Source organism: Trichomycterus rosablanca, chromosome 26 (assembly GCF_030014385.1).
Source record: "Trichomycterus rosablanca isolate fTriRos1 chromosome 26, fTriRos1.hap1, whole genome shotgun sequence".
Taxonomy (NCBI): Eukaryota; Metazoa; Chordata; class Actinopteri; order Siluriformes; family Trichomycteridae; genus Trichomycterus; species Trichomycterus rosablanca.
The window spans coordinates 5,468,354-5,483,541 of record NC_086013.1 but is presented as its reverse complement, the minus strand read 5'-3'; the positions used below and the strand labels follow the sequence as shown (position 1 = coordinate 5,483,541).

Below are 15,188 nucleotides of genomic sequence, written 5' to 3'. Positions count from 1 at the left end.
TTTCAATGGTGCAAGGAGCGCAAATCTTGGGCTGTGGACAATGTGAAACATGTATTGTTCTCTGATGAGTCCACCTTTACTGTTTTCCCCACATCCGGGAGAGTTACGGTGTGGAGAAGCCCCAAAGAAGCGTACCACCCAGACTGTTGCATGCCCAGAGTGAAGCATGGGGGTGGATCAGTGATGGTTTGGGCTGCCATATCATGGCATTCCCTTGGCCCAATACTTGTGCTAGATGGGCGCGTCACTGCCAAGGACTACCGAACCATTCTGGAGGACCATGTGCATCCAATGGCGGTGCCGTGTATCAGGATGACAATGCACCAATACACACAGCAAGACTGGTGAAAGATTGGTTTGATGAACATGAAAGTGAAGTTGAACATCTCCCATGGCCTGCACAGTCACCAGATCTAAATATTATTGAGCCACTTTGGGGTGTTTTGGAGAAGCGAGTCAGGAAACGATTTCCTCCACCAGCATCACGTAGTGACCTGGCCACTATCCTGCAAGAAGAATGGCTTAAAATCCCTCTGACCACTGTGCAGGACTTGTATATGTCATTTCCAAGACGAATTGACGCTGTATTGGCCGCAAAAGGAGGCCCTACACCATACTAATAAATTATTGTGGTCTAAAACCAGGTGTTTCAGTTATTTTGTCCAACCCCTGTAGATTTTTATAATAGTCAGTAGTTACAAACTGAATATGCTAATGAAATATTGAAAATACTGTTGTTTCATTTCATTTCCATCAGCTGCTTTATCCTCGTCATGGCCATGGCAGGCCCTGGTTCCACCAGGAATACCCCCTCAACCCAAAGAGACACAACACATAAGACAAGTAGGTGCATTCTCACTAGTCAGGTTTAGGCAAATAAACTACCTGAAGACAAAATGCTTTTCTGCATGTGACTGAGCAGATGTTTGGCTGGTTGGGTGTACCAGTTTACCTCTAGAGGTTAAACAGTTTAACATCAATTATGCTAAAACACAAAACTTCCCAACACAGCCTTGTGTAAAAAAAAAAAAAAGGTGGCACAACCGGTTAAGGTTGGACGAGCAATTACTTTATATAATTACTTTATTATTGCTGTATTTAGACGAAAGGGTACCAACGGTTTGTCCAAAAGAAAATAACACTTTAGATGGCCTTAGTTTCTTAGATCCTTTATCTGTTAATGTTTTTGTCATCATTAGGTAGAATTAAATGTTGGGCATTAAAAAGTCCTCACGGCTTTAGTTTAAGTCTACGATATGTTGAAGTGGATCCTGGGGACACCGGCAGCGTATATTTGCCCGACACACACACTCACACCCTCCGACGTTCTCGCAGTCTACCAATCCCTTCTTATTCACACATACCTAAGTGGATTTGCACGTGAGGTCAGCTTTGCGTATGGAGAGCCACTCCCCGATCTCTGAACCTGGGCAACCTTACACAGCGCTGATAACCCAACCTCTTAGTCTGGTCTTTTTTCCACACAGCAGACTGCTGAGGGGGGCGCTTAGCCGACCGGTAGCAGAGCCAAGATTCGAACCCGGGAGCTCAGAATCTGGTGTGATAGCGGATTACACCGCTGCGCCACCTGGGCACCATCGATGTACATTTAATAGAAAAAGGAACCCTGTAACCTTTTTTGCAAACCCTCAAACAAACCTGACATTTAATGAACGACTGTACATGTTTTTATAGCACAGGGCTGGGACTTTTTTTTCTCATAACTCATAACCAAAACTATTATGTAAATAGTAAAGCAGGTGATGAGCAGACTAACCTAAATAAGGAAGCAACTATGCAAAGCTTTAAACTGTGACTAAAAATCCCCTTGTATTTATGGAAAAAGTTATGGAGGTGTAAGATAACAGAAAGATAGATATCTCTACACTGGAACTGATAAAATACCACCATATATTCTAGGTAAGCGCCTTATGACGCTATAGCTATGTGATCATTTTATTTACACTCATAATAAACTACATGAACAGGTTTCTAATGCCCTTGCTGATGTGGAGGTTTGTAAGTGCATACACACCACAGCTCTGCATCCAATTTCGCTAAACTGGCACGCCGACTTGGATTTCGCACACGATTTGATGTGTTCTTGAAACTGTAAATAGAAAAAAGGAGAAATGTTTAACTTTCTACATTGCAGAAAATACCACTCAGACAGAAGTAGTTTCTTCATTCTGGTCCCAGTATGTCAGGTTTTCCCAGAATTAATGAGTAACGCACCACAGACAGGACGCCAGATGTATTGTCTGGCCCACACCCCTCCCCCCAGACATAGCCAATCATGATTGTAAGAGCCATACCGCAATGTTACAATATTGGCCTGCCGATTGGAAGGTTGCTGGTTTAACAAGTTGCCACTGTTGTGCCCTAGTCGCTTTTTATCCAAAGCAGTACAGTTACAACATACAGTCTGAGCAGTTGAGGGTTAAGGGCCCAACAGTGACAACCAGGCAGTGGTGGGGTTGAACCAGTGACCTTTTGATTACTAGTCTAGGCTACAACTTGCTCAGACACAACCAGTAGTGTTAACCTGGCCTCCAAATTCCCCAGATCTCAATCCAATCGAGCATCTGTGGGATGTGCTGGACGAACAAGTCCGATCTATGGAGGCCCCACCTCACAACTTACAGGAGTCAAAGGATCTGCTGCTGACATCTTGGTGCCAGATACCACAGCACACCTTCACGGGTCTAGTGGAGTCCATGCTTTGACAGGTCAGGGCTGTTTTGGCAGTAAAAAGGGGACCAAGATGACCAATATTAGTAAGGTGGTCGGTGTAAGTGGCTTTGGATAAAGGAGTTGGATGGAATTTTTCAAGTAGACAGACTAAGACTGTAGCTAATTGTCAAGCATATGGAGTCACACTGGTTAAAAAGTAAAAAGCAGACTTTGTAACTTGATGTGGTAAACTGGGAATTTCCCTTCAGTAAGACAAGAATTTTAGTAATGAAGAAACAAAACTGCTGGTTGAAAGTAATACTCATCAACTAACCTTTTCTCTGGGGATCTTCTTCTTACCGCAGTCTTTGCATTGCATGGGAAATTTTAGACATATCTCATCATGAGCCTAAAACAAACAAAACAAACAAAATGCAAAGCATTTGTCTTGTGGTATTTACACACGTTGTCTTTTAAATGTGCTATAGAAATAAAGGTGACTTGACTTGACTTGTAAAGATGTCCTAATTCAAAAGAAACATTCTTTTGCGCAATTCTAAACTGTCAACAACTAAATGTTGTGAAACTGTGGGCGGATACACTTATGCAATGCAAGAATTGCAAGAATTGCAAAAACTGTGCCAGGGTTCTTCTAAAATGTATTTCATGTGTTGTGCAATCCTTTTAGGTTTACCTTAATATCTTTAAAGTTAAAGGTGACTTTGCAGTATTTGCAGTTTAGGGTTCTGGCTTCACACACTCTCTCATTGTGTCGGTCTTTCTCGCTGAGTAAGATGATAGCTTGACAGGCTTCACATTTTACTCGCTCGAATTCACATCGGCCTTCGTGTTGACCCTGGAAAAGCAAACAAGATTCAAATATTTATAGAATTCCTTTCCAACTACGACATATAGGGACAGTGATAGCCTAGTGGGTAGAGCTTTGAGCTATCAACCGGAAGACTGGCGGTTGAAATCCAGGCTCTGCTATGCAGCCCCTGTTGGGTCCTTGAGCAAGACCCTTAACCCTGTCTGCTCCAGGGGCGCCGTACGATGGCTGACCCTGCGCTCTGACCCCAGCTCAAGAAAGAATTTCATTGTACTGTACAGTACAACTGTATATGTACTGTATATATGACAAATAAAGTATATCTTCTATAAGCAGACAGTCATCTGGTCCAGGGTTCCGTGTGCCGATTTTAAACTTGTGCCCCCCGATCAGGCATAACATTCTAACTGGTCTGCAGCTATGCAGCCCCATACAGAACAAACTGTGATGCACTGCGTTGGATCAGACCACACGGACCAGCCTTCGCTCCCCACGTACATCAATGAACTTTGGCCGCCCATGACCCTGTCGGTTTACCACTGTTCCTTCCTTGGACCACTTTTGATAGATACTGACTACTGCAGACCGGGAACACCCCACAAGAGCTGCAGTTTTGGAGATCTAGCCATCACAATTTTTGCTTGATGAAAAGACTTGATTGCTTGATTCTCCTCTCCATTATACGTCATAATTTTTCTACTGAAGACAGAGCAGCCCTACTTCCCCCTTCTCCTGCCACCTATCTACCAATCAAAAATGCTGTGGTGTGTGTGGTCCAGTTCTGTAGTATCTATAGTTATATTTCTGTTGAATTCTTTGGAAAGGATTGGTTTTATTGTAATACGTTTCCTGTTTAAAAAACTGTCACGCAACAGCAAGACTGGACCTGCCAATTAAACAGTGAGAAAATTTTTGTCTGCTTACAACTGAAAATGCATTTTAGCAGCCAGAACGTGACTAATTAGAGTTTAAAAAAATCGTGCCCAGACAAGCAAATCACCTATCGTCATCTGTTCCCAAACACAAAGCAGTAGGTAAGCTGGTTTACACTGGTTTCCTGGCTACACCAACTGAACATTTGACCATGTCATGTACTAAAACTGTCAGATAGGGTTGCCACAATTTTTCCACAATGAACAAGCAGCAGAATGACGTCCATGTGGGCTCAGCGTGTGGGCATTTGTGTGTATGTCAAGCATAAAGATTATAATTTGACCCACGCGCACACGCCACACTTTGTCCTACTTGCACGCCCAAGCAAACCAGCTTGAATTTCAGGATTCGAGTGAGCAGCCGCCCTAGCAAATTGAGTTAACATTAAGGGTGTAAAGAAGACACTTCTAAAAACTTGATTAAACTTAATTATTGTATTTTTGCTTATTTTCCCATGTGTATGGATAATAAATAAAAAGGTGGTTAAAAAACCCACCTACGCTACAAGTAAATGTTATTCACGAAGCAGAAACCGGATGTGTAGCATGATCAGATAAAAAGGAATGAATGACTAATGGCAGAAATAACTAGTCATTATGATCATCTCTGTGTAATCAGTCCCTAAATTATAGTTCCCATGTTAGTCATACTTTTGAAATCATTCAGGCACAACCTTTAATCTACACAGAAAAGTACAAACCGAACCCCATCAAATCCTGATGTTTGTGCAAGGCTGGGTATTTGTACACAGTTTAAACACTGAACATTCAGTACTGGGTCAAGTCATGTTTATAAAAGGGAGTCAACCGTCTCCTCTTGAGCCTAGTGCGCACTACATAACTTGTAAAAACATAGAATCAGTGTGCTTGTTATAACCAAACATTAAACTAGTAACAGTAATGTGGAAGAGGTGCGGCTGTGTCTACAAGTAATACCTTACTATGCAGTCTGCTAAAATGTGTTTTGGAACATGACCAGATGTTTCCTGTTGCGCCGTCAATAGAGCTTTTGTTCCTATTTCCATAGATTAATCTCGTGCTCTCATCGTCGCTTATCAGTGAGCTGGAAAACAGGCATTGTGAAGGGCACGACGTGGGCTGAACCAACAGAACACTAAGGGGGACTGATCGGTGAAACCACTCACACAGTGCGGTTAGCATAGCATAGCACACTGTGCAGAGAAGTTTTCAGAGCGCATGCACATATGACTAGGAAAAAGTCTTAGTTTTAGATTAGCTTAACCACAGGATTAATGACTAACACTAATCTAATCTAATCTAACCCACAGGGTTAAATCTAATCTATCGCATTTCTTTCAGCTTAATCAAGTTACATCAATGCCTGTTTGTGTGAGTGTGGTTGTACGGTACTTTCCACTGCCGTTTTACCCAGGGACTTTCCACCCACCCCCGCTCCACCCAAGCTCGTGTTTGTACTTTCTGTTCCCAAGCCAATGCAGACTAGTTTTTGTTTTCAAATTCAAACTAGTCAGACGTTACACAAATCACCAACCAGACGTTTTACCAAAGCCAACCAACTGCTAAGCGCTGCAATCACGCAGGCTGTAAAGTAATAAAGACTAAGTAAATAAGATAGACGTTTTATTAGCTTTACCTGGACGTTTTCTGTTTGTGTATTTAGCAAGTAAAGCGAAGGAAACTGCATGAAGTGAACAGTAATCATATCCAAACTTTTCTTCCTTTAGGCGCATCTGTACAGATGGGATCGTCCTGATCAAACCCCGAATCTACTACACAAGGTAGCAGGTTTGCATATTTTCCATATTTTGCTATGACGCCCAAGTGCCCCAAAAACTGGAGCACAATATCAGTAATAGGCGGCACTGTCGCGTCACAGAAAGAGGGTCCAGGGCTGGGTCCGATCCCCAGGTCCTTTCTGTGCGGAGTTTGCATGTTCTCCCCGTGTCCGTGTGGGTTTCCTCCTACGTTCTCGTTGCATGACCTAGTTGTCGACTAATATCTTGACATCTACCTGAAGATTCTTTTGGTAGTGAGCAGAATGACTAGGACGGCACGGTCGCTCAGTGGGTAGCACAGCACTGTTGCCTCACAGCAAGAAGGTTCTGGGTTCAATCCCATTCCGGGTCCTAGTCCCAGTCCAAAAACATGAAGTCCGGTTAACCGGAGACACTGAATTGCCCTGTAGGTGAATGGACTGACGCCCGGTCCAGGGTGTTACTGTGTGCCTTGTGGCCATTGAAAAGCTGGGATAGGCTCCAGCATTCCATCCCGCCGCGACCCTGATTGGATCAGCGGTTGAGTAATGCCAAGTTCACACTACACGACTAATCGGTGATAGGGGGTTTCACACTACACCATCTATCACCAACTGGAATCCCAGGCGAGCTTCTCTGGTCTCCCAAACTACGTTTGTTTTTGGGGGTTTTTTTTTCCAAAGACACACGTGAGAAGTGACGAGGGGGTTAATGACACCACGTCCAAAAATGCACGTCAACAAGTAGCGAGTGATCAAAGTGTTTGTGCGCTGATGTGCAGCGTAAAATCAAGGAGGAAAAATAAATGAATCCGAGTGGATTTGGCAACACGAACAATATGGATTGTTCTATAGTAAATTGGAGGTTAAGTAATATTTTTGCAATGCAATGTTGGCGTTATGTTTTGTAGAGGACGATCAGGTCAGGAACACTGTAAAACGTGTGTGTATGCCGGTGTATTCTGATATAAACTATATTATTATAGCGTTTCCCCTCACACTGTATCTTGCGTTCTCATTGGCTGTTCGACACAGCACTCACTGCCAGTCGCACAACTCTGATCAGATATCTGACATGCTAGAAATCTCGATCCGGTCGCCGAGTGCTCGGCGAGCCGGTCGGATCGAGTCGTTGAGTAGTTCACACACACCGATCGAGAGCCGAGTTTCGATCGCCGAGTGAACGCCGAGTTGCTCCCGAGCCGGCAAATATAGCACCGACCAGCCGCCGAGCGCAAATCAGGGCAAAAATCGTGTAGTGTGAACCAGGCATAAGTGAGTCAGTATCAGTAATAAACAGGCAACAAACAAAATAGAAGTACAATAGAAATAAAAGTCAACTCCCTACAGATTGCTTCTCTTATAGGAGCACTAAATTCCTTCTGGTCATGAAACAAACACTATTATAGGAACACCTACCTTATTTTACCTTAATTATCCATTTCATGAGCAACACCAGCTATACAGATGCACTATGTGGGTATAAAATTACTAACTGCAGCCACTCTATTGCTCTGCTATTTATATCGTCACCTCTCCCTTCTTCTTCCCTACCATTCAACGGAGTAAACGCCCACAAGACACCCCTGACCAGATGTTGTCTGAGAAGTGCACCATTCTTTGCACTGCAATGCCACTTATATACTGTAGTATTGACATAGTAGTGTGAGTTCTGCTTTTAGTGAATCAGATGCCTTTTCTCTCCTTTGATGTAGAGGGAGGGCAAAGTGTACAGAAGAGCATAGTGTCAATAGTTGTGTATGAACAAGTGCGTCTATGTAGTAGGTGGTTATAAGATAAGGGTAACTAATGGAGGGGTAGAACAGAGGTTTTAAAAGCACCCCAGTTGCACAATGTCTGGTTCTCCTTACTGCCCAGCACTAACAGGATGTTAACAATATACAGTAACAGTTAACATTAACAGTATTCAGCAGGATGTTGGGATAGAGCGTCACAGATCTATTTATAAGAAACCGGACATCCCTACAATTACTTACTGTAGTCCATCTGTTTCTCTGCATGCTTTGTTAGCCCCCTTTCATGCTGTTCTTCAATGGTCAGGACATACCAAAAATATCCATCCAACAGCGCCCTGTGGGCAGCGTCCTGTGACCACTGATGAAGGTCTCAAAGATGACCAACTCAAACAGCAGCAATAGATGAGCGATCGTCTCTGACTTTACATCTACAAGGTGGACCAACTAGGTAGGAGTGTCTAATAGAGTGGAAAGTGAGTGATCCACTCATACCAGCACGACACACACTAGCACACCACCACCATTGAAGAACAGGGGGAAAGCAGGTTAAAAAGGTATGTAGAGAAATAGATGGACTACCGTTAGTAATTGTAGAACTTCAAAGTGCTTCTATATTGTAAGTGGATGGGTTTTAATGTTATGCTTATTAAAAAAAAGCAATGATTCCCCTTTTTTACTATAGTACTGACTGCACATCTTACACTGACGCACCACTAAAGCCTTTACCTCAAATTCTTTCATTGTCCCTGACCAGGTACAGCCGTCATTGGGACATTTTGCTGGCAACCCATCAATTTCTCTTCGTGCTGCATTGTCTGGAAACGCCTGCAGAGAAAAGGGAAATGAAAGGTCAGGTCTTACTTCCACATTCTGTTACCAGTGAATGAGTACTTTGTTCTATATGCAGATGTTTACTGGTGATCTACATCGTTACAGTTTTACTAGGGGATTTTACTGTTAAAAAAAAACTTCATTTAAATATAATGCACCCACCTCAGTAAAGTTAAGAATAGATAAATCCTCCTCGTAAATTCCCTCGGTACGGCACGGATTACAGGGGACAGGACCGGAGCTGGGAGTGATACAGGTACAGATGAATTTTAACTGCTGAGAACGATGCACCATGTGGCCAAACGTATGCGGACACCCACTGAAATCGTTAGGTTTTATTGTTTCATCTACACTCTTTCATTATACTCTTCTGGACGCCTGCTCAGAAGAGCGGAGACTGTTATATCCACAGAAGTTATGAAGGCAACTCCGTATTAATGCCCACATACTTTTGGCCATAAATTGTACAAATGCTGTATACAATTTCAACACATCAAACATCAGTCTTTTAAATTGTAAACATTAATAATTTTTACAAACATTTTAACAAACAATAAAACAAAATACACTGCCTGGCTTCAAAAAGTCGCCATTTGGATTTAATCAATAAATAAATAAATATTTAACAGTCATTGACTATCTAGTCAATACTGCAGTAATTAATATAGCTAACTCAGTGGTTCTCAACGGGGGAGGGAGGGATGTTTAGGCGCAGCTCACTAGGGGGCCTCAGTAAGCCTAGATGGGAGTGTATTAGCATAGGAGCGATCTCCTATGATGTCATATCATACACTAGGTGTTTGAGGTGTGAGAATCGAAAATTTGTCCATTCTCAGAGATGCAGAGGTCGACAGATGTCGACTACAAATTACTCTTGCTGAAGGAGACCCAGATTCCAGGAACCTCCCACATAAACCAAAACAAAAAAATACCACGATGTTTATCTTCATCAAGGGTTCATCGAATTTCCAGTAAGCAAGAAGACAAAATCTTTTGTCATCCTCACTAAGTGTGTGAGAATAATATCATAGCCAATGTCCCAAAGAGGGTCCCAAAAATGTTTTTTGTATGGGGGGGGCTACTAGACCTTAACAGACCTTACTAGACCTTTTACAGACCCTACTAGACATTAAAATACCCTAATAGACCTGATCAGACCCTACTAGACCTTAACAGATCTTACTAGACCTTAACAGACCCTACAGGACCTTAAAAGACCCTACCGGACCCTACTAGACCTTAACAGACCCTACTAGACCTTAACAGAGCCTACTAGACCTTATTAGACCCTACTAGACCTTAACAGACCCTACTAGACCTTAACAGACCCTACTAGACCTTAACAGACCCTACTAGACCTTAACAGAGCCTACTAGACCTTATTAGACCCTACTAGACCTTAACAGACCCTACTAGACCTTAACAGACCTTACTAGACCTTAACAGACCCTACTAGACCCAAAAAATATGTTGAGAACCGCTGGTTTAACTGGCAACCATTCTTTTAATCCTTACTGATACATTGAGTAGCTTCTCATTTCATAAAGAACCATTTTCAAAGACCTATCCTGTGGCCTGCATCCAGCAAAGATGTTCAACATGTTATGTAAATTAGGAGGGGGATAGTGATGGACCGCCAACGTCAAACAGAGAATGGTGGAAAAATGTGGTCGAAAAGACCGGCTATGTTTAATACTGAGAGTATAAGAATTTCCACATGCAAACGACTGAGACTAAACAAATCTGAAAGCATTTGAAAACATTTGTTAACCAGTAACATGGTTCAAATGAGTGTACAGGCCTTTGGATGCAGTGTTCTCATTTAATTGACTGGACAGAACATCATTAAGGCATTTCTATATAAAATAAATTATGAAGCATGGCAAAGAAGAGTTGTTGAAATAATTGAATTATTAAATGAATAATTCAGTTATTCAAAGGTGCACCAGAGACGACACCAAGAGAAAACAGAGAAACAAAAAATATAGTATAGTATATAGAACTTCTGAACTGTAAACATATTTAAACATTTGATTATTACATGATGAACACATAATAATCATAAATTCAGCAACAACAAAAAGCAGGATTAAAAAAAATACACTTCAATATTGCATAGCCTTCCTCCACAACATTTGAGCTGTTGCTGTCCCAGAATAAACAACGAGGGCTCCTCCCACCACCACCACATACTTATTTACCAACTTCCTGCCACAAACACCTTGTTCTGGCACAGGCTTTAGGGGTTTTTCTCACTCCAGTAAAACAGTTACAGCAGAGTGCAGTATATAATAATAAATGATTGGTTCTCTCCAGTATACTCTGGTTTGCTGAGTCATATCACAACAACATTTACACTGCAAAAAAAAATAAAACTAAAACTGAGAAAACATATACACAACCAGGAACAAGCTTAAAAAAAACTAAGGTGCAATAACTGAAATAAAAAAAATAAAAAAAATAAAATGTATTTAGTTTCAGTTAATGCAGCGACACTCAATTCCTGGTAATGTATTTACGTTCTTCCTGCTTTTGTGTTCTCAACTTTTATTTGCTGTTGTGATGTGACTCAGATGTAACTGTTCCAGTCCCACACCTTACGTGAATTTCTTAAAGCAACAAAAGCAGAATTAATTCTATTGTTGAGTCACCTTAAGCAGTGCAGAAAAAGCAACAGACTCAAAGGTTACAAAGCCCATCAAAATAAATACTAATGACGTCAGTCAGTCACAACCCAAGTGCAGAGGAGAAGCGGAACTGGGTGGTATGGGAAGGGCTGTTAAAGTCTACGGTACCTGGTTAGCAGTTTAAAACAGTGTACACAGAAGCGATGTCCGCACTGAGCCTGGAAGGGCTTTCTTAAAATCTCATCGCACTTTTGGCACTGGTACTTGGGTTCCATGGGGACAGCCAGTACCCCTCGAGGTATCCCTGGCAGTGCAGGATCTAATGAAGAGTTCAAAGATGGACGTGCCATTTCCTTCCATTTACTCTCGCTGCTCATCTGCAAGAGAGAAGAAAAACAAATGCTTACACAAACAAGTCCACTTCCCTAAAAGGCCCGCTGTCCAACATGTGGAGCAAGCCATAATATTTTTCACATGACCTCATATTTCAAAATATGAATGAAATATTCAGTTTAAAACAGAAGTGCTTTTGAACGTTGCTTCTTTATTCTGGTCTTTCCCACCCAGCAGACTTGCAGCCAATTTTGTCTGCTGCAGGCATTAGAGAGCGCCCAGCCAACCGGTAGCAGAGCAGCCTGGCACTGGAGTGCTAGCAAATTATCCCGCTGCGCCACCTGAGCTCTTTGGGGATTTCAAAATAATATTCTGAGAACAAACAGCTGAGGAATGTTTGGTTCAGACACAGATAAATCAGCCATGTAGAGAAATACCTTATTCAAACTGTGAAGCATGGTGGTGGATGCATTTTCATTCCAAAAGCCCTGAACTTGTTCGGATATGCCATATGGTATCATGACCCCTAAGTACCAGCAGATATTTAATCAAAACCTGATGATTTACAGTGGAAAAATGTAGGAAGATCTAAATGTCTATACAAACAAGAGCTCGCACATGAAACAGTGATGCAGTCAGGTGGTGCAGGGGTTTATTATGCTAACCCACCCCAGTTCTGGGGATCTGGGTTCGAGCCAGGTGTCTACACAGACATGATTGGTTTTGTTTTGGGTCAGCAGGGTTGTTGGCCGAATCCCTGTGAGTTTGCTGGGGATGTAACGATGCACCAGAAGACAGTTAAAAATTTACATGTGTAACGATTCACATCTGTTTACATGTATAATGAATCGATATTCACTTTAAACAGCAGAGAGCGTTGGCGCTATTCACCTCGCCTGGTTGACGTCACGACCGGGTTGCCAGGTTCGGAATTCTCCAGCCAAATTTTTATTTATTTATATGAGGATACTTTCTTTATTTGTATTATTCACTTATTTATTTAATGTGGGATTTATTTCATTTCAGAACCCAGTATCGTGCATCGCATTGCATCGTGGGTAGAGTGTGTCGTTACGTCCTTACTGTTTGCTAATTAAAGTTTATTGTAGCATTTTTAAAAGTAAAACCTTCTTATTACTCAGTCAAGTTGCAATAAATCAGTGTTAAGTTATTCACCTCTGTGTGACGCTGAGTGACATGACATATTAAAAAATGCAGGGGAATATATAACACTACATTGCCATCATGCCTGAAATGTTTTCACACATTTTGCACAAAAGGTTTATCATTCCAAAAATGTTACAGCCCAAAAGGTATTTATGTACAGGGGTTGGACAAAATAACTGAAACACCTGTCATTTTAGTGTGGGAGGTTTCATGGCTAAATTGGACCAGTCTGGTGGCCAATCTTCATTAATTGCACATTGCACCAGTAAGAGCAGAGTGTGAAGGTTCAATTAGCAGGGTAAGAGCACAGTTTTGCTCAAAATATTGCAATGCACACAACATTACGGGTGACATACCAGAGTTCAAAAGAGGACAAATTGTTGGTGCACGTCTTGCTGGCGCATCTGTGACCAAGACAGCAAGTCTTTGTGATGTATCAAGAGCCACGGTATCCAGGGTAATGTCAGCATACCACCAAGAAGGACAAACCACATCCAACAGGATTAACTGTGGACGCAAGAGGAAGCTGTCTGAAAGGGATGTTCGGGTGCTAACCTGGATTGTATCCAAAAAACATCAAACCACGGCTGCCCAAATCACGGCAGAATTAAACGTGCACCTCAACTCTCCTGTTTCCACCAGAACTGTCCGTTGGGAGCTCCACAGGGTCAATATACACGGCCGGGCTGCTATAGCCAAACCTTTGGTCACTCGTGCCGATGCCAAACGTCGGTTTCAATGGTGCAAGGAGCGCAAATCTTGGGCTGTGGACAATGTGAAACATGTATTGTTCTCTGATGAGTCCACCTTTACTGTTTTCCCCACATCCGGGAGAGTTACGGTGTGGAGAAGCCCCAAAGAAGCGTACCACCCAGACTGTTGCATGCCCAGAGTGAAGCATGGGGGTGGATCAGTGATGGTTTGGGCTGCCATATCATGGCATTCCCTTGGCCCAATACTTGTGCTAGATGGGCGCGTCACTGCCAAGGACTACCGAACCATTCTGGAGGACCATGTGCATCCAATGGCGGTGCCGTGTATCAGGATGACAATGCACCAATACACACAGCAAGACTGGTGAAAGATTGGTTTGATGAACATGAAAGTGAAGTTGAACATCTCCCATGGCCTGCACAGTCACCAGAACTAAATATTATTGAGCCACTTTGGGGTGTTTTGGAGAAGCGAGTCAGGAAACGTTTTCCTCCACCAGCATCACGTAGTGACCTGGCCACTATCCTGCAAGAAGAATGGCTTAAAATCCCTCTGACCACTGTGCAGGACTTGTATATGTCATTTCCAAGACCAATTGACGCTGTATTGGCCGCAAAAGGAGGCCCTACACCATACTAATAAATTATTGTGGTCTAAAACCAGGTGTTTGTTATTTTGTCCAACCCCTGTAGATGTTGCTATATATAGATGTACCGATACCAGTTTTTTTCTTCCAGTACCAACACTTACTTATACTTCTTGCTATTTGTTTACAAGTGGAAAACATTGTAGAATTTCACTGTTAAGTTGATTGCCATCCTAGGCTTCAACAAATGGATTTTGCTGATTAGCTTTCTGGCCAAAAGTCAACTGACTGTCAGTCTTTTTGTCTATTTTATTTATGCATTTTCTCCCAATTCTAGCATAGTCAATTTGTCTTCCGCTGCTGGGGGATCCCTAATTGCAGTTATGGTGGGTATATTCCTGCTCACGCCTCCTCCGACCTGTGTGCAGCCCTTAGCGGAACCCTTTTTCACCCATGCGTTCTGCACAGGCTCCTCTCTATCTGCTAATCATGGTCCTCACACAGCGTTTAAAGACCCCACCCACATAGTCCGGTCATCCCACCCTAGCAGAGACATGTCTGCTGCAGGCACTGCCAATTATGCACGCCAGATGGCGCTCGGCCGACCGGTGGCAACGGCGAGTTTCAAACCGAGGAGTTCCGAATCTCGGCTAGCAGAATATCCCACTGCACCACCTGGGCGCCTCAACTGACCGGTCTTACCAGGGGCAATACACGGCTTTATTTTGTTTTGAACTTAATTGGGAAGTAGGATTCATTTCAAACGCATTTACTTCCTTAATAGCGACCACAGTGTGCATGTACTCACACGCTACACATGGAGTCCCACCAGGCCACTGTGACAGACCAATGACACGGTTTGTCCCAGGCATGCAAGCTTTATACCACGTGTCAAAAAATCCGGCCCGCCACGTCATTTTATGTGGCCCGCGAGAGCTTAAAAGACATATGATTGACACTGTAAAATCGTACATAAACTGCATCTCCCACAATGCATGTCGATT

General features: G+C 42.7%; 1 protein-coding gene across 2 annotated transcripts in view; it reads right to left on the bottom strand.

Annotated features, from left to right (window-relative positions):
- Positions 1-15,188, bottom strand: part of traf2b (Tnf receptor-associated factor 2b) — a 29,114-nt gene that overhangs the window by 9,507 nt on the left and 4,419 nt on the right. For both annotated transcript variants that reach the window (XM_062989056.1, XM_062989055.1), the window contains exons 2-7: positions 11,553-11,761; positions 8,920-8,998; positions 8,653-8,751; positions 3,368-3,529; positions 3,008-3,082; positions 2,036-2,110 (exon numbers count right to left, since the gene is read on the bottom strand). In XM_062989056.1, the coding sequence (XP_062845126.1) occupies positions 2,036-2,110; positions 3,008-3,082; positions 3,368-3,529; positions 8,653-8,751; positions 8,920-8,998; positions 11,553-11,761 (699 nt within the window). The remainder of the gene's footprint in view (positions 1-2,035; positions 2,111-3,007; positions 3,083-3,367; positions 3,530-8,652; positions 8,752-8,919; positions 8,999-11,552; positions 11,762-15,188) is intronic.